Source organism: Myripristis murdjan, chromosome 15 (assembly GCF_902150065.1).
Source record: "Myripristis murdjan chromosome 15, fMyrMur1.1, whole genome shotgun sequence".
Classification (NCBI taxonomy): domain Eukaryota; kingdom Metazoa; phylum Chordata; class Actinopteri; order Holocentriformes; family Holocentridae; genus Myripristis; species Myripristis murdjan.
Window position 1 is genome coordinate 7,323,501 of NC_043994.1, and position 25,657 is coordinate 7,349,157.

At 41.2% G+C, this 25,657-nt stretch overlaps 1 protein-coding gene across 1 annotated transcript in view; it reads left to right on the forward strand.

Moving 5' to 3' along the window:
- Positions 1-25,657, forward strand: part of acoxl (acyl-CoA oxidase-like) — a 43,474-nt gene that overhangs the window by 12,755 nt on the left and 5,062 nt on the right. The window contains exons 11-18 of the mRNA XM_030069906.1: positions 3,402-3,518; positions 5,135-5,288; positions 8,058-8,147; positions 11,671-11,780; positions 13,768-13,879; positions 14,352-14,439; positions 19,100-19,170; positions 23,350-23,451. Of these exons, the coding sequence (XP_029925766.1) occupies positions 3,402-3,518; positions 5,135-5,288; positions 8,058-8,147; positions 11,671-11,780; positions 13,768-13,879; positions 14,352-14,439; positions 19,100-19,170; positions 23,350-23,451 (844 nt within the window). The remainder of the gene's footprint in view (positions 1-3,401; positions 3,519-5,134; positions 5,289-8,057; positions 8,148-11,670; positions 11,781-13,767; positions 13,880-14,351; positions 14,440-19,099; positions 19,171-23,349; positions 23,452-25,657) is intronic.

A 25,657-nucleotide genomic window follows, 5' to 3' on the forward strand; every position in this document is an offset into this window, starting at 1 on the left:
TGCACACAGAAGTTTCCACTGTGTAGGTGGATGCGTGGGCGGCAGGCGGGGGAGGGGTTTCCTCTGAGGTTGGCATCCCCGAACTGAAAAAAGGGGTAGAAGCAAGGGAGAGATGCATAAAAGGCCAAGGTTGAGGTTGTGGTGGATTTTGGCAGAAGAAAAGGACTTCCCCTGATTCTGTAAAGACACACACACACACACACACAGACACACACGCACACACACACCTGGGCGCTTCTGTCTTCTTGGTTTCCAGGTTCAAATGGATTTTATTAGCATGAAACCCGAAGCTGCCTAAGTGAATTCAAATGAGTCATGAGTCATCATGCAGCCGCTCCAGGAAATAGTTTGCTGTCATGTTTTTGCTAAATCAGTGTTGCAGTGCAATGCATTAAATATCCGATACTGTGCAGGCAGTACCTTCAAATCCTCAGTCTGGAGTTGATTTTGCTGGTGGAGCGCGGCAGTTGTGCGGAGTGTTGCAACAACGCAAGCGCAAGTGTGTTTACATGTGCGTGTTTGTAAGAGGGAGGAGCAGAGGGCTATTTTGAGCCACATTGTGATGTCGGGATTGGGAAAATAAAGCCTCGTGAGAGGATGGGAGAGTGCAAAATGTAATCAGTGTAATCACTGAGCCACAGTTAGTGTTACTGTAATCTCCACCTCCTGGTCAGTTACATCAAGCTGAGCCTCATACACTCTGATCGCACAGGGGGAAAAAAGGCAGGGCAAGTCTAAACTGCCTGGTGAAGTTTTGTCTGTATTGTGATCAGACTGCACTCGCTCTCTTCCTGCCATCACATATTGGACAAGAAATCAGTATATAGTCATAGCCAGAATGACAGCAAACAACAACTAATGATTACAGTGTGTATAGTTACAATACATGTGATGTTGCATGTAATCACCAAAATGCAGACATGCAGGACAAGAAATCAGTACATATGACAAATATGTATATACTTATATACACTGGCCTGTACCAGAGTTAGTACATATACTGAACATATGAATTATAGGTAAATAAAAATACACTCTCTCTCTCTCTCTCTCTCCTTTGGTTTCATCTCCCTCAACGTTGATCTGCAACTTGTTTGAGTTGTTCTGCATTAAATCTGAAAGTAATTGGGATTGTTACAGGATCGCGGTAAACGGGATGGGATCACGGGACAGGGTCGGCTGTGTGGCGACAGTCGCGGGACGGGAAGAAACAAACAGAGGTTGGGCAAGTCGGGAAGGCAGTTTCACGCCCCTCGTCCTCCACAGCAGAAAGAATGGCAGCTCCTCCTCGCTCTTAAATTGACTGGAGGTTTTCAGGTCCCTCCGCTTCTTGATTTGATGTCACGCTCTTCACCCCCTCTCTCCGGCCCAAGATGACCGTGGGACGGACAGGGGAGCGTGGAGGTTATTGTTTTCAGATCCTGGATTGGGGCTTTAATAGCAACTCTGATGTGATGGATAGGGTTTGATTGATTGCACACATATTCTACAATCAGTCAATACTACAGTGAATATGGAGAGGGCTTAGCTGGAGTTGATTGACATGTGACATGGCTATTGAGGAATACATGCTGCTGATGATGATGATGATGATAATTAATGATGACAATATCTTATCTTATCATTTTAGTGTCCCATGATGGTGGGAAGGCTTTCTTTTTCATCCACTGAAAACAATTCATACAGCCATTCATCATACATGGTGATTTTTAGAGAATCTCTAATTTAACTGAAAGTACATTGCTCTTTTCTCAGTAAATGAAATCAAAAATATAATATTTCCTGGCATTTTTTTCTGAGAGAAAAAAAAATGGTTATGTTGACAGGAAAACATGAATAGTGAGTAATGAGAATAACAGTAATGAGTCTCTGTTTGCCTCTGCCTCTGTTCTCATAATCACTCAGACTACACAGGACAAGAATACAGACGTCACTTAGGCAAAGTGATCTCTCTCTCTCTCTCTCTCACACACACACACACACACACACACACACACACTTGCCAGAGACACCTGTGTTGTTGGTTTACAATAGATTGGCTCACTGATAAACTTTTGTCATTCTGCAGGTGCACACTGCTTGCGCATGTGTGTGTATGTGTGTGTTTTACCACATCATACACACACGAACACGCACATACACACACACACACACACGCACGCCTCAGCGGGAACACACTACTAGTCTACGAAACAGCTTCATGGTGACGGCACAGAGACAGAGGAAGTGCTGATGAAAAGGACATGCACACACACAAACACACACACACACACACACACACACACAGACGTGTTCCCCTGTGAAATCTTCATTCTACTCATCTCATAAACAATATTTATTGTCCTCATTTTTTTCTCTCTCTCACTCATGTTTCAGTCTTTAGTTGATCTGTCACTTCAAGTCCAAGTTGCTCTCCAGACAGGGCTGTCAAAAACAATATTCCTATGCTTATTAATGTGGGTAACAGGTTGCATCCTACTGTTCACGTTTGAGTTTCACCATCTGTGAAAAGGGTTAGGGCTACATTTTGATGTTACAGTGCTTGATGTTACCTATGGGAGCATCATTTGTTTACGAAATTTGTATTATGAATTAATGATAATTGCTCAGGCAAACAGGGAGAAGGAATATTTCACCCAAAGCCATATATTTTTTTCTCATTTACTCACCGCAAGTTGTTTGGAATATCTGCTAAAAAAAAACAAAGTCCAAACTTCCCAGAGAAACAAAGTTCCAAAAACTGTAGCCATTTCTGTCTGGATGCAGTTGATGTATGGCTTTGGCAAACGGCAGCAAAAATGATACTAAAATGTGTGTTTCAAATTAGTACGCTGAGTAATTCTTCAGTCATTACACCACTTCAGTCAGTGTAACTTAGAGTGAGACTCCAGGCCAGTGGACAAGCTTGAGCAGGTCTACAGTTCGGTGAGGACCGCCCTGCCCAGTGACTGCTATCATTGCTAAGCGGGTGTTATTACAGAAATGTAAATGTCCCAGTCCCTTCACCCGCAGGTGCTTGTGCAAAGGCATTTTACGGAATTGGTATAATTTGCAGTATTTTAGTAAAAGTACATTGGTTTGGGATGTACTGAACATATGAATGGAGTGTCCAGACATAAATTACACTGCGGACTTGATAAATTTTGCATATCCTTTTCCATTTACCAGTCAAGTTAATTACAACAGAACATTTGTGAGGCATGTGATTTAAAATAAACAACAACTTTTTCATCAAAGAATCAAGACAACCCAGGGTGAATGATTGATAGAAAATGTGTAGTTTTTGGGTGAAGTATTTCTTTAACCAGATAAAAGGGAGTTACCCATGATGCACCAAATCTCTCTCTCTCTCTCTCTCTCTCTCTCTCTCTCTCTCTCTCTCTCTGTCTCTCTGCCTCCAGTCGTCGACAGTTTGGTCCTAAGGATCAAGATGAGGTGAAGATTATAGAGCACCAGACCCAGTACCTCAGGCTGATGCCTCACCTCGCTGCAGTCCTGGCTCTCATCTTCACCAACAGGTAGTTACAGTCTGACGAAGGCCCGAAAAGCCAAAAGCCTGCCACAAGCCTTCGGCTCCCCCAACGAATCAAAAAGATCCAAGAGCCAAGACGTAAAGTTGCAATAAGTAAGACAATACATCAGCAGGGGGCTGACAGGGTTCCACTCCAGATGCAACAAAAACTCTGATTACTTTTCCCGGGCATAGTAACCAAACAGCACATTGAGTGACATTTATTTATTATGGTCGTGTGTTGTGTTGTGGTGGTACTTTCGCTCCCTCTCTTCATTCACTCTCTAGCTCACTCGACCACCGCTGTTATCTCTCACTCTCTCTCATGTCTGAAGCCAGAGCTGACCTGACTGTGGTTTTTCTGGAAATTTAGCAAAGGCAGAGCTTCTAAACTGTGTACACTTACGGCTGTATGATCAAGGGCCTGTCGTGGTTGCGGTGATTCAGAACCTGTTTTCATCCTGCAGTTGAATGCTAATTCCTCAGCTGGTTTTTTGCCCAAATCCGAGCACGGGAGAAGGCTGAGTGCACTCATCTAGTTTAATGTTTTTTATAGGGACAGATACATATAGATTGAATATTTCATGCATAAACATAATCAGCATAAGAAATGCAGAGCAAAGGATTAAAGTAACTCAACAATAGAATCCAAACAAATAGGAAACCCAACAGACAGACTTCCATTAAAGTGTGTGTGAGACTGGCTACGCTTTAGAAACTGCTTCAATTTGAGTTTTCAATTTGAGTCTCTCTCAGTTATGGTCAGTTTTGAGCTGAAAAGGCACTGAATTCCAGATACTGAGCTCCTGTACAGAAAACATCTGACCAAAGGAGGTTTTAGGCTGGGGGACTTTGTAGGTCCCTGCAGCAGCAGCACCTTTTGTAGTGGAGCTGAAAACTTCCAAAATGGTGGACATCCAATATGCTCTTTTAAAAAGCAAATCTCTAAAAACAGGAGCTCCATTAAGAGAGAGGATGTCAAATATTCAGTTCAATTCAATTCAATACAACTTCATTTGTCCCAAAGGCAATTCAGTTCTTCAATTCTTCAGTTCAATTCTTGAAAGAAGCTACATATCCAGCAACCATTCAGTAAACAAAAGGTAGGTAAACTGGCACCTCCAGTTGGTGATCATAATATGGCAAGCCTGAAATATGAACAAAGGTATATTATAACTTCAGAAAATGATAAGTTTATGATTAATTTATTCCCTTCTAAAAGACTGAGCTTGATTCTACGTACTATGATTTATACACTGAATTATTTCATATGTATCTCAGCCTAAAAAGGTGGGCAAAATATTTCACAAATCAAAAGGAGGATAAACTGAGATAAGGTGGGTTTACTTTCCACCAATTCCCTGATTAGCATTGTGCCATTTGAAAAACTGAAAGATCATAGTTAAATATTGTGCAGAATACTGAACTTAAGTGTGATCTGGAGAGCATGCACTGCATTTTGGAATAAAAGAAATGAAACGCTTCACACTGACAGGTAGTTTGTCTTCATCTGCAGATGTTCCTTCAGTGCAAAGGCATGGACTGTTTGCTCGTGCTGCATATGTAGCCTCCCTGTGCTTGTGTGTGTGTGTGTGTGTTTATAATGTCTGTGGTGTGTTTTAGGTTCGTGGCAGAGATGATGGATGACGCTCTGTGCAGCGGGGAGGATCTGGAGAGCAACAGGACCCTGCAGGCCCTGGTGGCTGGACTCAAAGCCTACAGCACCTGGCAGAACGTTCAGTGTCTACAGGAGTGTAGAGAGTGTACTGGAGGGATGGTCAGTATGTGTGTGTGGCTATTCTTGTACTTCTACTCTTGCCTGCTTTCCACCAAAAGGTTCCAGGGCCACAGTTCCTGGGTCTTGCTCTTGGAAGAACGTTCTAGACCAAAAATAAGCATCCTTAGAATAGCAAACTATATGCAAATAAGGAGGAAGTGTCCGATCATTCTGCATAAAACTAACAACAGCCAAACAGTGGACGTGTTCATGATTATTTACAACTGTGCTGCTGCGATGTTCCATTTGATTTTGCATCTCATCTGATGCAAAGTTGAAATGGGAATGAGGATGCTAGAAAAGCGAGAGCTGAAAAGAGGAGACTGCCTTTGAAACTGGGATCCACTGTGACATGGAAGTTGCAGATACAGACAACCTACGTGCTTGTCTGAGCAAATGGCATGTTTGTCTTCATTTTAGGATGATCTTTTGATAAGGTTTGATAAGGTTTGTGTCCGGTCACTTGCTCCTTTTTGTAAAAATGGGTGGGGGTGTGATACATACACACTGCTTGCAAGCCATTCAGGGATGTTCAGAGCTCCATCCCAATGGCCCCCAGGAACCTGGAGAGTACAACCAGGGTCCATTTTGGAATCAGGATGTCAACCCCCCAAGAAAAAAGATGGACTGGTTCCTTTGGTGCAAACAGGTTCTGAATAAGGACAATTTGGCCAATCAGATACATGTTTGGCCTCTGTATGTTTATGAATATTATGCCCACCCTCCCACCAGAGCAAAGGACAAACCTCCACAGAAAGCAGCAAATGTTCAGCCCACAGAAAACGTAATAATGATGAATGTAATAATAGCAAAAGATGTCTTACATGTCATTAACCAGTCTTTTGGATCCCATACCTGTGGAAACAGAAATGCATCTCGCTACTTCCCCCTGTTTCTTTCACTTCTTGCCAGCAGAGAACAGCCATGCCTAAGCTGAACCTAGTTTGCAGCTTCACTGGGTTTTCAGTTTTTTTTGCCACCATTGTCTGGAAAACTGAACTGCATGAGGCTGCATGAGCTGCACTATTTTGAAAAAATACAGGGAAGCAACTATACAACTTATTCTGCTATATATTCAGGGCAGCTGAGACCTGCAAAGCTCCCTGCCTCCTAACAGGAAAAATTAATGTGAATGGTATTCCACTTTGAAGAAGGTCCTGGGTTCGATTCCCACCCAGGGCCCTTTCTGTGTGGAGTTTGCATGTTTTCCCGTGTCTGCGTGGGTTTCCTCTGGGCACTCCGGTTTCCTCCCACCGTCCAAAGACATGCAGGTCAGGTGAATTGGAGAAGCTAAATTGCCCCTAGGTATGACTGTGTGTGTGAATATCAGTGTTTGTCTGTCTGCCCTGCGATGGACTGGCGACCCGTCCAGGGTGTTTCACTGCCTTCGCCCTATGAGCGCTGGGATAGGGTCCAGCAACCCCCCGCGCCCCTAGTGAGGATAAGTGGTTTAGAAGATGAATGAATGAATGAATGAATGGTATTCCACTTTGTACTTCCTGGTCGGAAACATGGAGCTCTCCTCCTGAGCTTTCGGACTTATACAGTAGCTCTGTGATGTCCGTAACAGACTTTAAAATTTATCTATGGCATAATCAAACACATAGAGACAGATGAAGGAAAAATAGAATGAAATAATAACATCGAGTAAGTGCTCTCCTTATGCACTTTTTCTCCTCTTCATGTGCTTTTGCACGATATACACTACTCACAAAAAGTTAGGGATATTTGGCTTTTGGGTGAAATTTATGGAAAATGTAAAATGTTCACGCTACAGTGATATTATATCATGAAAGTAGGGCATTTAAGTAGAAGCATGCACTGGTGATTTCCTCATCTCAAACAATTTCTTGAAACAAAAGCCAACAACAGTGGTGGGTATACCACAACAAAAAATGTCAGTGTCAATAACTTGTCATGTGCCCTTGAGCATCAATTACAGCTTGACAACGACGTCTCATTCTGTTCACAAGTCGACTTATTGTCTGCTGAGGCATGGCATCCCACTCTTCTTGAAGGGCGGCCCTCAGGACATTGAGGTTCTGGGGTACAGAGCTCCGAGCCTCTACACGGCGACTCAGCTGATCCCATAGGTTTTCTATGGGATGCAGGTCTGAGAAAGTGCAGGCCACTCCATTTGAGGTACCCCAGTCTCCAGCAGCCATTCCCTAATGATACGACCTCAATGAGCTGGAGCATCAAACACCTGATGTGAATTTTGCCGTTAAACTCCTTGTTAGAGAACAGCAACTTGTGCAAAAAGTACTGAAACATTGAACAGTTGGACATGTGCATTCAAAAGTTTACAGAAGGTCACATTAAGTTCACCTGTAAAGATTATAATGCATTTTAGGTTCATCCTGAAATTTCACCCGAAAGCCGAATATCCCTAACTTTTTGTGAGTAGTGTATGTAACAGCTATTCAAAAGCTGAAATCAGCCAAACAAACACTGGCAAGAAAAGCTTTCTTGAATGCTCTTTGGTGGGAAGTAAATTCCATGTGTTGTCTTGAATGCACCACAGCCCCAACACACATTTACAGTGAGAGCTTACCTTCAAGAAACATCCCAAACCTAGGCAGAGGAGGCAGAAAGAAGAAGCTCACTTGTTACGGGTATTTTTGTAGAATGCTGGTCCAGTGAAGTGGTGAGCAAGTGTGGTCATTTAAAAATATTTTAAAAACTAAAATACTGCGTGGTATACATGTGATAGTGAAGATTTTGTGGCAGTATATGGTGAAACCATAACGTATGACATCTTCTTTACAGGGTTTCATGATGGAGAACCGTATCCCGGCCGTGAAGTGCGACTCAGACGTCTTTGTGACGTTCGAAGGAGACAACATGGTGATGCTGCAGGTAGGACAGCCAATCAGCGACCTTGGTTCTACCACAGGAACAATAGAACGAGCCAGGAGGGAACATCTTAGAGGAGAAAACATATCCCCTACAAATGATGCAGGCACCCACTGGTATTCTTCAAACACCCTTCCATTGTCATGAATGAAAAATGGATTATTTGCTTATTTGCCAAAGTTTGATTTGGGGAAAACATGCTGCTTCTGACAACAAGATGATTTATCTCTCTTTTGGGCTGGGGATGTGGGGGGCGGAGCCTATGGTATGGATGACCAGTCTGAGCTTTGGTGCTTTCTGGCTAATGGAATCACCTCCAAAGCATGTAGCTTTTTTAGCTTTTTACATCAAACTTATTCTTATCCTGAAAAAGGGTAAACAGGTGTGTTTCACAGACTAACGTAATTATAAAAGACTGTAGGAAAAATTAATTTTGAAGTATCAGATCAGTATCAGTATCAGATTTTGAAGTGTCAGAAGTATCTAAAAGGACAGAGTGTCGTCAGAGGTCAGTCGGGTTCAGCTGTAACTCAGCAACAGTGCTTTCAGGGTCCCAATGAGTCAGAGCCACATAAATATGTTGTTTATGAATTCTTGGCTTGATTTACAAATTGGATTGAGGAGGACTGTGTGTGTGTGTGTGTGTGTGTGTGTGTGTGTGTGTGTGTGTGTGTATGTTGTATCTCTCTAACCTTTAGCTCATATCAAAAGGGAAAACAGCTCATCTGAACTGAACTGCCTCTCTTTGTTTATTGTAAAACAGCCCAAGTTTCGTAACATGGTGCCCAAATTATGTAGTGAATATTATTTTTAATTATTTTATTTTTGAAAAGACCCAAGTCTTTTTGAGTCATGTGCATGAGCACAGCATTGCCAAATAAACACCATATAGTCTGACCTCGACTTCATTTCTGATCATGCATGAAAACGAAGATGGTGTGCTACATCAACAAAGTGATTTCTGCTACACAACACTGCCATATCATCATTAATATGTGTGGCTGAGCTCGAATTAAATCTCAAACTAGCGGTATGGTTGTGGTAATTTAAAAGTAATAACGTGGGTTCATGACCAGAGCAGCTGTGAAAATCAGAATGAAAGGAATTATGCCCTCCCCACCACAGAGATGCTCTTGAGCATGGCACTTAACCAACAGCTCCTCCTGTAGATCTGCTCCCCCGCCAACAGCAGAGTAATGACCACATGACAAATGGTAATGGACAGTTCCACAGAGAACATGTCAGAGTTTGTCATGTCTGCCATGTCATTTTACGTGGCAGAAATGAAATGACCTGTCATGATGGATACAGAGTTCTCTGTCTTATCTGCCAAGCATCACCAACACACAAATCTACCTATTAAAAAGTCAACTCAACATATCATTGGATGTCCAAAATAAATCAGGATTTTTGAATTGGTTCTTTTCAAACAATTAATTCCTCAAATCAGAGTCCAAAGGTCAATGAAATACAAAATGGAATTCATCGTCGACAACACCAAGATCACTAAAAACACATAAGCGCTGCTCTTCAGGAATACCTTTAGATCAGCTAACCTCAGCTGCCAGTGGTAAAGTATCACATCTTAACTGGGCACATGGGACGTTTGCCTTCACTGTCAGTTTAATTTTACAGATGGTTATTGGTTACTTACAAATGTTCTTCTTCCATTGTTCCACTTAGATCTATTAATCGTTTTAATGGAAAATATTGCAGCAACATCTCTTGACCAATGATAGCTGTGTGCTCCTACAGGTGTAACTGTGTGGATCTGGATTCATGTGATTTACACCATCATGGAAAAGAGCATGGTGCTCAGGAAAGCTTACCAGATTATATAGAGGTTAGGAAATCTGTGTTACAGAGGTTGATTCAGTGATTACGACTATAGTCATGGTGTTTGTCTTGAAATTGAAATGTATTTTGTGCCTTAGCCTGTACTGCCATCAGGGCACAAAGGGTGTTAGCCAAATAATTACTTTTCTTGCATTTACATGAGACAAGGTTTGACCAGCTCCTGAACACTGTGGAAAATCTGGTTAACTGGGCTGGGCGATATGGACAAAATCAAATATGGTCAAAGATATTTTTGATCAAATATTAATATTGTGACAGTATTGTAGGGATGACTATTGGCATTTTCATCAAACGTTTCCACACTGTGATTTTTGTTAAATGGTCATTAGTAATGTGGATTTGATGATGTGGGTAGAGACAATTAATAAAACAGAACAGTCAAATATGATCAGTCAAATATGATCAGCATGAAAGCATCCCTTTACTGTAATGCAGCCTCAATAAAATATTGATGTATTACCCAGCCTTCATCCAGGTTTAGGTTCACTTCAGGTTTTAGCTGGATTTGAAGACAGTGCGTAATAATGCATCCCACTGCCCGCAAGCACTGTGATTTGTCAGAAAATTCATTGGGCTGTTACCCATTTGGTAAAGTAACCATGATGTGGCAGCAGGGAATGCATTCCTTCAATCATAACCGTCTGGTAGGAACTCAGTTCATAATAGTGCAGAATAGCCACATGCTCCCTCAACATAAAAACTAATGTTCACAATGTTTGCATCCACTGGTATATTAAAAATACATAATGTGATAGCACACATTCAGTGAGAAGCTGTAAGAAATTACATTGGGGAACACAGACATGCGCTCCCTTTCTAGTTAGCTAACTAATAAACAACTAACTAAATTATGAGTAGGCTGACACTAGGGTTAAGCAAGGTTTGACCAAATTGTGGAGATGCTGGTTAACTAACTTATACGTTCCGGCCTGGCCAGACTTTAAAGACAGCACGTCAGTTCTCCTCACCCTGAAGAGTGGACACATGCACTCTGAGCCCAAACAGCACGCCATGTCCTCGTGTGGAGCAGAACAACTTTCTCCTTCACAAGGTCACAAGGCCTCTCAGCTCCGCTCGGCGACTGAAAGCAGCCTTTGTTGTCCAGTGAAGCCGGACCGCATTAAGTGACAAGTCCAGATGCACACAAATCAGATTTTTCTCGCATTGGAGACGGGCGGGCTGGGCGGGTGGGGGCTTGTTTGGAGGTGGCTGAGTTCATGATGTATGCGGAGATACCAAGCTGTAATTAGGTTAGTATTCAGTTCACAAAATGCGGTCATGAGAGGCACATAAATAACATTTTTGGGCCAGGCGAGGGCATCATGCCGCCACATGGTGTTGACATCTCAAATGCATCAGGAACTTGTTCGGTCAAACTGTAAAAATCAAAACAAGGTCAAAGAGAGACGGTTCTCAAAACATGGGCTTCCAGGGAACGCTGATATTTTTTCCAGACTTTGAGTGAGGCTAAAGGAAGTCATTTGTGTGCTTTTTGGATCTGTAAGTAGCCAGTTCCTAGGCGCATTCACCGTGTTTTGAGTGACATGGTGAGTCGATAATGACCAAAGTTTCATTTTTGGGTGAACTATTCCTTTACAGAGGAATAAAAGGAATGCATGGAAGTCAGTAAAAAGCTTGTGTGTGTATGTGTGTGTGTTTGCCTTACTAGGTAGTGGTGCGGGAGTTGATGGCCAAGTACACTCATCAGATGGGGACCAGTCTGGTGGGCGGGCTCATCAGAAACTGGACCAATAGCATTTCAGACAGCCTGCAAACCAGGTCAGACCCATTAAGCTGACACCTTCTTGGTGTTAGTGGGTGTGTGCTTCAACATTTAACCAGGAGTCACTAAGTAATCATCTGTTATACGAGGGCAGGATAGTTATAACATGTAAATCCATGGAAAGGGAACAGAACAGATGCATAATATGAAGACTTTATTCACCTTGCATTATTCCATTATTACACCAAATTGTAATAATTGTAGTAATTGTGTTTTTTTTTTCATTACCCACTCATAAATCATAAGGACTTGTATGTGAGTCAATATCAATATAAGGTACCATTTGGTGTCCCGGGCAGAAATCACTCACTTTTCATGAAAAATTTGCAAAATAACAAAACTCTGAGGGTTTATTATAAATGGCCAAACATTTAAACACACATTGGTACAGAGATACATCTTTAAATGGGTGTTTTTCATATTTAAAAAAATGTTCTATGATTAGATGCATGTGATTTTGCCATGTCCCAAACTCCTCTCTACTAACTTCACTGAGTGTAATAAGTAGTTAAATTATATACAATGTACAAACCTTTTACATGCTCTTGTTGCTCTCATCAAGTACTTGAATAAAATGAGTCAATTGGATCATTTATGGTCTAATGTCATAACAATAATAAACGTTTTGCATTTGTCCCTGGATTTGCTGTCCACCCCGTCATTAGGTGGTTACGGTCACTATAAGAAACCACCTGCTGTAATCAGTGACATCACTACCACTGCTTTGTCTTTCACAAATGAAGTGAAGAATAGCTCATGCAGAGAGAGTACATATCAACATTTATATTTTGACATTTTCATCATTTTATGATTGAACTTGAATGTGTTCAATCTTAATGTGTCCACCCTGTCATTGCAAAATATGAATCTATATAAATGCTTTTCAGAAATTCTAAATATGTTTGTTAAACTATACACAGTCACCTTCCTAACTGATACATGTTGCTAGCTAATGGCCCACCATGTGCTCATTAAATGCAAACTTCAGCCAGAAACGTCCACCCTGTCATTGTCCACCCCGTCATCAAGTCTAGTTTTATAACAGTTTTATAAGTTTTTCAGTGTTTCAGAAGTCAAGTGGAGGACAAAACATATGCAGAGAAAGAAACCATTTGAAAGGATATCTATGTTTATACCTTTTGTGGTAGGCCTACATTTAGGGACCAACATGTTTTTGTTTTGTTTATATCAATCTTTTTTTTTCATCTAGTTGAAGGTTTTATTTATTTATTTTTGCTGTCGTTGAGTGTCATTTCCAAATGTAGCCTACCTGTGCACAATTCAAAATACAGTAGGTGAAAAAAGTCATGTTTTGACAAAAAACATTTGTTGACAAAACCATAACATTGTTTCCTTTAAATATATATGAGGCACTTCACTATTGTCCACCCTGTCATGCCAAGGTCCACCCCGTTGTGTTCATGTTTTACGTGAATAAATTATTATTTTCACAAGTTATCAAAACCTTTTGTGTGATTTTGCTCTGAAGAGATTAGGGCCAAACAGTATTATTTCAAAGTTTGACCAGATACCTTTATTTAAAGAGTTTATTCAGAAAAGAAAGTACAACTTTCACAGATTTTACATATACAAACATATTTTTCCATAATTTCTGTATTTTTGAGAGATGTTTTCCAGAAACTAAAATATATTCCTGAACGAGGGACCAAATACCTTTCTGAAAATGTACATTTTGTAATCAATATATGATTAGAACATATTTACTCTATTTAGAAATTGTCCCATGACAGGGTGGACACATTTTGCAATTCGCTTGTACTTTCTATGCTTGCAGTCAATTTATAAAAGGTGCTGGAGCTTGACCAACATGCATTTCTAACAGCTTATGGTCTACTTTATACAATGGATATGGAGTTCAGTGGAAAATCTCATCTTTTTTTTGTGTGACATTGGGAAGTCTCAATGGCACTCTGAACTGATATTGACTCATGTATGTATGTATGTATGTGTGTGTGTGTGTAGTTTTCTAGGTTTCAGTACAGACAGGGTGGGGGACCTCAGTTTCCTTCTGAAGGCCCTGGCCTACCGAGAAAGAGTCCTACAGCGCAGCCTGGCAGCCCGACTCTACGAAAAGGTGTGTGTGGACGTATGTGTGTGATCAAACTTTCACACCAAACACACAGGCTTTTTTTTTTTTTTTGGTTTTTGGCCTGCTAAGACCACCTGCTAAAGAAAAAGCGAGTAACATTGTTTCAGTTAGCAGAAACCCGTGACCACAGATCCATTGCAGCGCTTTCTTTGAGATCCTGCCTCAGCCACACTTTGAACATAAGTCAGAGTCCAGTCCAGCAGACAGTGATTTATTATATTGGTAATAGATTGAAGTTACACTGAGTTTAGGTTGGCCTGTCTGAAATATAGTGCACGCCCTGTACCGTTGTGTCTGCACGGGTTGCAAACTAGCAGGTGACCCGCTGTGGATGGGAGCTTCAGCCAGTTATTACCCAGGACTGTTGCACGGTTTACAGTGCGGGACTGAAACGCTGGTGAACCTGTTTACGCTTCATTAGGTCTTTCATTATGCTTATCTTACGCTCCCACTCCAGGTGCAAAAGAATAAAGATCCGTTCTTCGATGCCTGGAACTCCTGTCTGCACCACATCACCAGTCTGGCTTTGGCTCACATACACACAGGTAATAACTGTTACTGCTACTAATACTACCTGATGTGGGAAGTAACTAAGTGCAAATACTTTGTTATTGTACTCAAGTAGATTGTTCAGGGATCTGTACTTTACTGTTATAGTGTAGTATTTATTTGTAACTTTTACTTTTACTACCTACGTTTCAACGCAAATATCTGTACTTTCCTCTCCTTACATTTTCAAAACAGGCTTGTTATTTTAATTTGAATGCATTTGAGGGGAGTTATCCATTATTTTTATTTTGCATTATGTGCTTTACCCACGTCACAACTGTACATAAATGTGTATATCCATCCGTGCATGTCACACAGATGTAACAAGACAAAACAGACAAGAGCTGACTTGACCACAGAGAAATGGTGCCCAGTGAATATGATGTCCGTGACGGGAGAGCTAGTTGTCCTTGAATTGCGTTAATATGACGGCAGGTTAGGTGTAGAAGTAATTCTGTGCCTAAAAGTATCCACACTGTCGAGGGTAGCAAATGTGGGAAAAACTCATACTGTGCTTTTTAAATCTACACAGACCTCACAATGCAGGTGTTTGGAGGACTGCACTGTGCTTTTTAAATCTACACAGACCTCACAGTACCAATGTTTAGAAGACTAGACTGTATTTTTAAAGTCCGCATGGACATCACATCAGTGAGCTTTAAAAGGCAGGACTACCTTCTTTTAAGGTACCCAGACAGGACAGTAGCATGCTTGGGAAGGCTATGCTTAGACTATGCTCTTTAATGAGCTTGAGCAGGGCTGTAGAGAGGTTTAAGAAGGCCTGAATATACTTTTAAATGAATAGACATCCACCTGCACTGTCCACAAAAATGTCTATGCTGCCTTCACTTCAAAGCCTAACCTAGTATGAGAATGTCCAATCAGCCCTCTTCTTATCTAGAAAAGTGGCCGCAAAGAATCAGCCGGCATCCAAAATCTACAAGCCCAAAGGTAAATGTGGCCCAATTAGGAGCTTTTATCTCACCGGCTGGCCGAACGATGACACCCTGGGGAAATACAAGAGTTCTTTGTGTGAACAAAATTGCTGACAAAGGAAAATAGTAAGGGGGGGCACCCAGGGATCGGAGAATATATAAACAGATGTAAGAATTGAGAAAGTCAGTCGTCTTCCTTTGTGATCGACTCGCTGTTTGTTTCCTTTTGAGATCTCGAATGAAAATAAACCTGCCTGCTCAAGATTCTGCCTGATTCATAGTCTTGATTTTTGGAGCCTCCAAGACTTATTTTATTGGTGTTTTTGGTACCAAGTTTAAGAAGTTTTCTGCAGTCAATCTGGCCTGATTTGGACCGAAGTTTTTCACATCATAGGTTAGCCTTGAACTGAGCTATAACCCCATCAATAATTAACAGAAAAAGGAGGTTGTTGAAAAAAGGGCTGTACAAATGTCTTTCTTTTTCACTTTGATTGTTTTACTTGTCAGAACCTACCCCAGTACCCCTACTGCTACTCCTAATTAGGGTTCTACCTACTCATTCTCAGCACCAGCGCTTCGATTACATAATCTGCCACTTCATCTGCAGTGCTAAAAGTCAAGATCACGACTGATCACGAAAAGTCATGATTGTCAAAGAAATGCCTAACACTGTGCTGATTTAACAGAATATTTTGAATTCCCATTTTTGTCAGTTGCCCTGCGATGGACTGGCGACCTGTCCAGGGTGTTTCCTTGCCTTCGCCCTATGAGCGCTGGGATTGGCTCCAGCAACCCCCCGCGACCCTAGTGAGGATAAGCAGTTTAGAAGATGAATGAATGAATTTTTGTCAGTGGTATTGTTTAGAATAAGCTATGTGCAAGCAGTTCTGTTATGAGATTTGTTTTTCACATCAGAAGAGGAAAACACACAGTCTTACATTATTTCACATTTATTTGATACATATGATATCAAGGTGAAATCAAATTGCAAACTAATGAATTAGGCTGAACCTCTGTTAAGTCAAATATCCACGTCTGCTGCTACTCCCACTATCACTACAATCACTGCTACTACTGCTGCTGCTGTTATCTGCCACTATCTATCTGCTGCTATGATGATTGTTTCCATTACTACACCTCCTACTGATGCTACTTCTCAAACTATATGCCTATTACTACTCCTACTATGAGTAGTACCACTGCCACTACTTGTACTATAATAACTACTTCTGCTATAACTGTGATTACTGCTACTGTTATTATCTCTACTATTGGTAGTACAATATGCTTCTGCCACTACCATTAGTACTACTTCCATTAGCATCTCTTCCACCCAATTTGCCGTCTAACTAAGCTATCATAGTACCACTACGTTTTTACTTGTTCAGCATCTAGAAGTACGGCTTGATCTTCTTCAGCTACTGCATGAAGTCCTTCAACTACTGCTTCAATTACTTTTAAGTAGTACTGCTTAAAATACTGCAATTATTTACTTTTTTCCAAGCTGAAGCAAGCGTACACATTTTCTTTCTGTTCTGCTCCAAGCACTAATAGCTCTGTTACGTCTCTGGCTGCTGATTAGGACTATCATGTGCCGCTGCTGCTGATGATAAGGGTAGCATCATTTCTGCTACAGTTAGGCAAGGGATTTTTTTTTTCATGTTTACTCTCACCAAGCCCTGAAGTTATTTTGCCCTCAGGATTCTCATATGAAAAGATGCTTTGCTTTGTCAAAGAAATCCAAAGTGGTGAGATTACAACATAATGTTAAAATAATCACTCGCGCTTCTGTTTGTGTCGTAGAGATGGCTGATGAAGTAACTCTTTGAAAGCTGAGCAAATTCATTTGATTTCTTTCAAAAAAATGTCAAAGGGTGATAAGCGAATTAGCAAAAACTTACCACATTATATGAAAGATAGCCCCCCACTCACACACACACGCACACCCAAAAAATAAATAAATAAATAAAAATATTACAAGAAAATGGCCTGAAAATTAGGAAAACAAATGCCAGGAAATTAGCAAGAAAGTTACCTGAAATTTTGCAAAAAAAAAAAAAAATAAAATAAATAATTAAATATTACAAGAACTATATTTAACTATATGCAGAATTATTACAATGATATATTTAAGTGACATATCAGTGATGCTGGATTGATGTCAGATTTCTTATATTTAAATGCTTGTTAAAGGTGTCTGGACACAACTATTCCTCATTTTACCTGGGACCCCTTGGAAGACCCTCAAGGACCCCTTGGGCTCCCTGGAGCTCACTTTGAAAACCGCTGCATCACACTATAACTGCTAAATTACTCTATACACAGATATTTGGATTATTCGTTTTTAGAATGAGCTACATTTTATGCAATTTCACAGCTGGCAGGTAGGTGATGATGCACTCTTGTCGTTGGTGTGAGTGGTCGTGCATGTGGTTTGGTGATTTATCTCGCTGTGTGTATGCCTCTGTGTCTTTTTTTATACTATGTTTGAGCCAGCTGAGGCAAAAGCAAACCGAAAACACACTTTTTCGCACCTAGAAGACCATAACGTTTCCATTCTCTCTCTGTCCTCCCACACACACCATCACACACTACACACACACACACACACACACACACACGTTCCTTTGTAGAAAGCTGACCCACAGTAACAAAGCAAACCGAGATCTGTGATGTTTAGGGGATGAGAGGGAGAGAGAGGGAGAGAGAGAGAAGAGGCATGTGAAGGAAAAACAAGGAAAGAATAGATGAGGAGAGCGAGGAAGTGAAGGACAGAGTGAGAGAGAAAAGAGAGAAAAAATGACTGTGAGAGAGAGAGAGAGGGAGAGAGAGAGAGAGAGCGCTAGGGGCCAGGTTTGCTCTTTGAAACAGCCAGAGTGTGAAAGGGGATGTGTATTGAAATATTGAAACCTCAGTGAGCTCTGTAAGAAATAGAACACAGATAAAAAGAGAAAAAAAGAAAAAAAGAAACAATGGAAAAAAGAAAGAACTGTAAAAGGTGGGTTACCTTGTTGTGGCCGGCCCCCTTGTCTTGGCCTCACCTGCTGTTTTATCTTCCCTGCAGGAGATTTAATGACTTCAGAAAGTGCAGTATACCACATATAAACATAAACTGCAAGATGGTTTTGTTTCTTTGACTCTCAGCTACACAGACGGACATTATTTGCTCATATTTTAACGTTGTGCAGTTTTTTTTTTTTTTTTGATTTCATATTTTTCACTTGTTTTTCTGTGTCTCATGATGGTGTGCTGTTGTTCTTTTGCACCCCCTGCACGTATGCCGTCAATTCATATATTTCTCTATTTTAAATTGATAATGTTAGATGTGTAATACTAGCACCTCTGATCTTAACAGATTAAGCCTAACCCAGTTCTCTGCAGGAATCATTAAAGATTCATCTGTTCTGGCCTCAGGTGATGCCTTGGATTATAGCAAAGAGTTAGTAATGTAGCTTCTCCTACGTCACACTGCGTATCACCTGCCGGACTGTTTTGTTCTGATTTTTGAAATTTCCTAAATTTGAACTGAACAGCTTGTAAAACCTCCCGCCCACATCAAACACAAACTGTAACTGCTCCATTATTAACTTCTTCTTCTGACGCAGTGATGATGCGTGCGGCCTCTGTCGGGTCCTTGTGTGTTCATGTGTGTAGATGTTGACCTCTGACCTCTGCTGCTGATAAGGCTGTTTGTTTAGCCCCCCTGTGTGTTTCTGCACAGTTACCCTGGAGCAGTTTGCTCTGGCTGTCCAGCGCTGCCCCGTTGAAGAAGACCGCGCCTTGTTAACTAAGGTATGTGTGTGTGTGTGTGTGTGTGTGTGTGTGTGTGTCGTTCCATGCTCGCATATATACACACAGTGTCCATCTCTGCATGTTTTTCTCTCTGTTCAAGTTTGTTGTGCATCTGTGTATCTGAGTGTGTCAGTGTGTGTGAGTTTTATCAGGGTTTGTATGTATTTTTGGGCATGTGCATGTGTGTGTGTTTGTGTGTATGTGTGTGTGTGTGTGAAACCAGTTTTCCACTCCTCTTCTATCTCTCAGGTTCATAGAGGAAACCCTGAGTTCTCATTTTGAGTCAACCCACAGTTCTCTATGGAAACTTTGCGCGCACACATGCACACACACACACACACACACACACACACACACACACACACACACACACACATGAATGTCTTTGTAATGTTTGTTACCGGTGTGGAGGACAGACAGACAGAGTGACAGAGTGTTATGTTCAACACATCCATGTCTCTGCTTTGAGACACATAGTACAAGTGAAGAGTCTTTAAAGTGACAGATACTCTTGCAAAAGGACTGATGAAAGATGCAACTGAAAAAAGCGATGCAGAGGCCATCATCTGTCGCCTTGCAGCCATAAGCCTTTGCATTTTGTAAATCCTTTAAATCAAGCGCTTCAGATCATCATGCTTGGTGTGAACGCACCATCAGAGGTCAGTAGGAACCTCAATGTGAGTCTGTTGTCAACAAAATGGAACAACTTTTACAGACTTTTCACAGATTTTGTGTAATTTTTGAGATTTTTTATTTAATGACTTTTCTTTCCCAAACTGATGAATAGCTGAAAATGAACTTTTAACTTAATGTCTTTGAATAATCTGCAGCATTTTCATGTACATAACTGCATGTTTTGTTGCTTTACTGACGTAACACAATAGCTTTAACATTTGTTTTTCTACACCCTTAGCGTGTGGTAGCTCTTTCCTGTAGGAAAAGTCCTTTGTTGCACGGGAAGTGTTTGAAGATTAAAGTGTTTTATGTTGAAACTCCAGGTTCATCAACAGGAAATCCGAGGAAAAAAATACTGGACACGCCATTTGATTGACAGGTGATCTCTGGGAAGTGCAGAGCGGAGACACCACAGCAACAAGAACTTAGGACTGAGCTGAAATCAAAATACAAATGACAGAAAATGACGGATGTTACTGAGAGTACAGAAATGGTAGCTGGAGGAAATTTTTGTTTTGGCACAAAGATGGTGAATTATGCATGGTATGATTATCTGTTTATCTTTCTTCCCCCTTTATAAGTGGGGATAAAACCCCTGCAGACCCTCCGTAGGGGAAGCACCGAGCACAAACTATACCATATCTCTTTCATCTAAAAACCTGCTTTTGAAATATCACATGTTTTTTGGGGAGGGGTGGGTGGTATGATGTGTTTGATTGTTTTTGCGTCTGTTTGATGATTTTGCCGGGGGATGTTAGGGGAGGAGGAGGTGGGGGGCGAGAAAGCGAGAGAAAGAGAGAGAGAGAGAGATGTGTCTCTGCTGCACAAGACGACAGAAATGGAGCGAGAGGGCGTAAGAGAGATAGAGAGTTTCATATTTGGTTTCAGTGAGAGAATGAAACGCAGGGCACAGCACAATTCAGAATACCACCAGAAAATGTCACCAGATTGTATTCTTTCAGTTAGACGACTCTGTCAAGTCCCTGTGCCGCACTCAGGGTCCACTTTCTCAGCTCCGCCTGTACAATCTAATGCAGCTTAGTACAGCAGCTCTGCCATCAATTCTACCTTTTAACAAAGTTTATCATGGTCAGTTTGTGTTGACATTGTGCACAATGTGTTAATTCAATTCTCTATTTATTATTGAGGTTGTAGTTTGCAGAGGTCTTGTACTGGACTACATTATATTGAGAGGTGTTTCTAATGTTTTGTCCTCCCTATTTATATACAATGACGGGGACAGAATAGTGGAAACAGCTCTCAATAAAATGCAGTTCAGTACAGCAGCAGCACTAACTATGAGGTCAGTGCCAAACATAGAAGTGAATGAACACCTCTGTTACCGTGACAACAAGAAAACCTGAGCATTATAGGCATCATACAGGAAACTTTATGTGACAATAGTTGGACTGGGTTGGATTAGATTGTGCAGGTGGAGCTGATAAAGTGGCCACTGAGTATATGTACATTATGTATTTTTGGAATGGTTTACAGCAAATATCTTAAAATAACCCCGAACTTCAGTATTACTCCATAATGCGGTTACCTTTTATATTGAATGCAGAGAGTAGTTTTTTAAATGATGGATATCTCATTTTGGGATTAAACTTAATTTTTGAAAGACTTTCTCAGGCAAAGTCAACTGATCGCTGTTTTCAGCCATGCTGTGCTTCACATTCTTCAAGGCCAGGGCTTGGTGCCCTGCTCAAGGGCACGCAAGCTTAGTGACAATTGTTTTAGAAGGGCAGAGCGTTTTCTTATACCCTCTCCTCTCCTACAATTTCCCATCTGCTCTGGGATTTTCACCGGCAGCAGCATGAGTTACATGAGTTACAAGTGTCATAAGAACAGTTCCAGATTTTTTTGGCTGCCATTCAGAGAAGGTTGGACTCGGCAAAGTTAGATCTGCCTCTTTGCTATCTCTTCGTATAAAGCATCATAGAATGGCTGGGTGTTTAGTAAATTCTATAAGTGTCACCTTACACAATTTCTCAGTTTTGAAGGTCAGATAACTCATGTTGATATTATTTCACTACATGTACATGTGTACAATGTGAATCTCCAAAGTAGTGGATTTGCATGACAGGAAAGAACAAGAAGCACTCGCTCACTAGTTCTGAGGGCTGGTATAGCACCCAGGGAAGGAGGGCTAATGGTGGCTTATGGAAGGTATCAGTCTAGACAGAATGGCGTCTTTGCTCGGCCAAATTATTGAAAGCACCTGGTTGCATAAAGAAAAAGCTTTTCCAGATAAATTTGGACCAAATCCAAGCCATTGTTACGATCTCCAAAAAAGGCGATACGATGTCACACTGAGCCGGACTCGCTGAATTTCTACCATATTCAGATCAGAGGTGATAATGCTGTCGACACACAAGTGTGTGTGCATCTGCATGTGTGTTTTCCACTCCTTGCTTTGATGTCGCATGGTGGTTAGCTCTGACAAACACACACACACACACACACACATGTACACATCCACACAAACACAGGGGCTGTGAAGAGACCATCTATTAGAGAAGCCATGTCTGTTTTTCCATTTCCTTTCTGTTCACACTGAGGTGGAAACAAACCAGCCTGTTGTTCTCGCTCACTAACCAGATGCTTTTCTTTCCCAATAACAACACTGAGCTACTCGTTCACTGTCTGTCTGGCCACTACATAAACCCACTAAACCCAGCTCACAGGTTTTTTCCCCCACTACTAGCCATTATTTATTTAAATATTTGCATTTATTGAGTGGAGCAATTTAATAATTCATGCCGTTTTTATACAAGAAGCTTAAAATAAGCTGCCCTCATGTGCCAGGTTCTCGCTTTTTGAAATGTTAAAGATAAGATTTCCACTTCATAAATCTGCTGGCTACTGGTTCAGCTGCTTGGGCTCAGTGTGCATTAGTTAATTTGAATGTAACTGTATGTGTAACTGTGCCTGTGTGTGTGTGTGTGCTTTCAGGATATGGAGTTGTAAAGTTTGTACATCACACAGGTCTTACTGCAGTTGACAAGTTTTGAAACTCACTTTTTCATTATTTCTTGAGATTTGTGGTTTGACATCGCCTGCTTGACTACATAGTGTCATAGTTTTAACATAAATGCTGTTCTTGGGATGTGTCTCAAATGATCATTTATGACTTAAGATTTTTTTTTCATCTGCACATCCAATAAAACCTCAGTGTCTCAGACTTCTGACCCCAACACCGCTAGTGTAACTTAAAATATCCCTGTATGATTAATTAAAGTGACAGGACTACAAATCTTAAAACATTACATGTTCACAATGATCAAAACTTTTACTTCTAGAGTCCAGATTTATCTTCTGGATTACACACACTAATTTCAGAGCGAATCAAAACTGATCAGAAGGTATGGCTAGATCATGTCTGAACCCAAGCAGGCTTCCTCATTGGACCTTTCTTTCAACTTTCTCCAACTCTAGAATGAAGTGTAAAGCAAAGTGAGCCCTCTTGCTGAATAAACTATCTTTGGTGTGTGTTTGGTCCAGTTCTGCCTGCTGCATGGAACCAGTCTGCTGTACCAGGAGCGAGGCTGGTACCTGGAGCACCACTACCTGACCCCCAGCACCAGCCGGCAGATACGCACTCAGGTAACACACACACACACACACACACACGCACAATGAGTGGTTAGTGAATGCAGACCACATTCACAAACTGTAACCCTAAACCCCTCCAAAGTAAAATTCAAACTGCTCTTTACAAGGATATCAATACAAACAGCATCAACAACACATACACACAAATAGAGACACACCTTGACTCCATTACCTGCTGAGTCGGTAGCATTGTATCTGCATAGTGCCGTGCTGACATTCAGCTATCAAGCTGACAGGAACTAGAAGCAAAGTGTGTATTTGCTGCATCTCTACAGATTATGTACAGGATGTCTGCAGGTCCTTAAAAAGCCTTAATATGTCGCCCATTCAGTTTTGTAAATATTAGGCCTGAAAAGTCATCAGATGATTTTAAATTTGAATTTATGATGTCTTCATTTCCACAAAAAAGCTTTGTGTCACAGTGAGTCATGGTCTTCCTCATAACCGCCAGCATTTCTGATTTAACACAACTCTAAAATTACTGCTAAACCTGAATACTGTCTTTATACACACCTGCTACACTTATCTGATGGAGACGAACCTAAATGCACTTTATGCTTTATGCTGCTTACCTGCCAACACCATGTTTACATGTACACAAGAAACAAGATTATTTACTCTAGCATCTGTACAGAGAAATCCAAGACACTTAGCTTACAAGTTCTGTGTTAAAAAGTCATGGTTAGAATTACTACAAGAGCTGCTCTGTAAACTAAAGGAGACCATTAGAATCATCTAGTTGAGTAGCATATTCCTACCAAAACTGACCTCTGCACAGGACCACATGCATAGGAATTACCCTCACACTTCACCCTGCAACGCTGGGAATAAGCATAAGAAATAATTAGAAAGTAGAGGAGTGCAGATCTCTGCCAGGCGTAGCTCCTCTGTTTGAGACTGTGGGCTGTGAGCTGAGTAAACTTGGGAGAGACTCAGTAGCTAACTGTACCGCCAGATATTTTTCAAATTACAAATCAAATTACTGCATATTTCTAATTTAATGCAGTACAATATAGAAAGTATACCACAAAACTCCCAAAGCCTCTCGAATTTAGCTGGTTCTTGTTCTCTCTGTCTGTGTTTGAGTTTGTTACAGACATTTTGCCAGTGGTCATGAATCTGTGGCTCAGCAGCCATTTCTGGCTCTTTGACAGAATTCATATGGATTTCTCCAGAAACTGCATTTCAAAAAGTGCGCATATTAAAATAGTAAAATTCAGAATTACTATTAGAGGTCTTTACTACTAGAGTGTCTCTGACACTTTTTAGAGTGTTTTTGTTTTCTTCCCAGTGTGTCTGCTCGGTGTTCAGTTGACTTTCCTGTCACCAGTGGTAAACTGGTGGCCAAAAATGCAACCATGTGCTGGATTTTTTTTTTTTTACCTGCGATTGGAGCAAATGTGGCGAGAATAGGGTTAAAAAACAAAACAAAACATGCAAGCTGTACAGTGAAACAGAGAGAGAGACAGAGAGAGAGAGAGAGAGAGAGAGAGAGAGAGAGAGAGTACTATTTCTGGTACAGGCCAGTGTATAGAGCAGAGGTTGAGCGAGAGAGAGTGGAGGTGGCAAAAACGTTTTGCAAAGGTTTTGAATCGCTGCAACCACGAGAGGTTTCCCACGGTTCAGGCATAACTGTGCGCAAAAAATATTAGTCTGATTAGACCCAATGGTTGCTGACATTAGCCAAGGACACACACACACACACACACACACGCACACACACACATACAGGCATGCAGGACTTAAAACATGATCTCCTCCTGGCTACACTTTGCAGTATGTAAGTATTGTACATGGAGAGACGCTGTTCTCATTATGGTGATACAATGTTCTTCACCAGCCTCGGCCAATAGTGTTTACTGCTCACTTTCATAATTAGGTGATGTCACATGGTTGCTGGTGGGATACTTAACGTCCAGGCTCGGGTCTGCCGGCACCACCATGTCAATACTGTGGTGTTTGATTAACATGCTGCGCAATAAAAGGGATGTGTGTGTGTCTGTTTGCATGTGTTGGAATGTGTGGACAAGTGTGTCACTCCTGTTTGATCACAGCTAAGTGAGAACAACTGTACTAGCAGACTGCTGGAGCTACTCAACAGGCAGTACACACACACACACACACACACACACACACATACGGACATGGTTCTCAGTGAGTAGAACTTATCCTGTTTCACACAGCTATACTAAAGGGG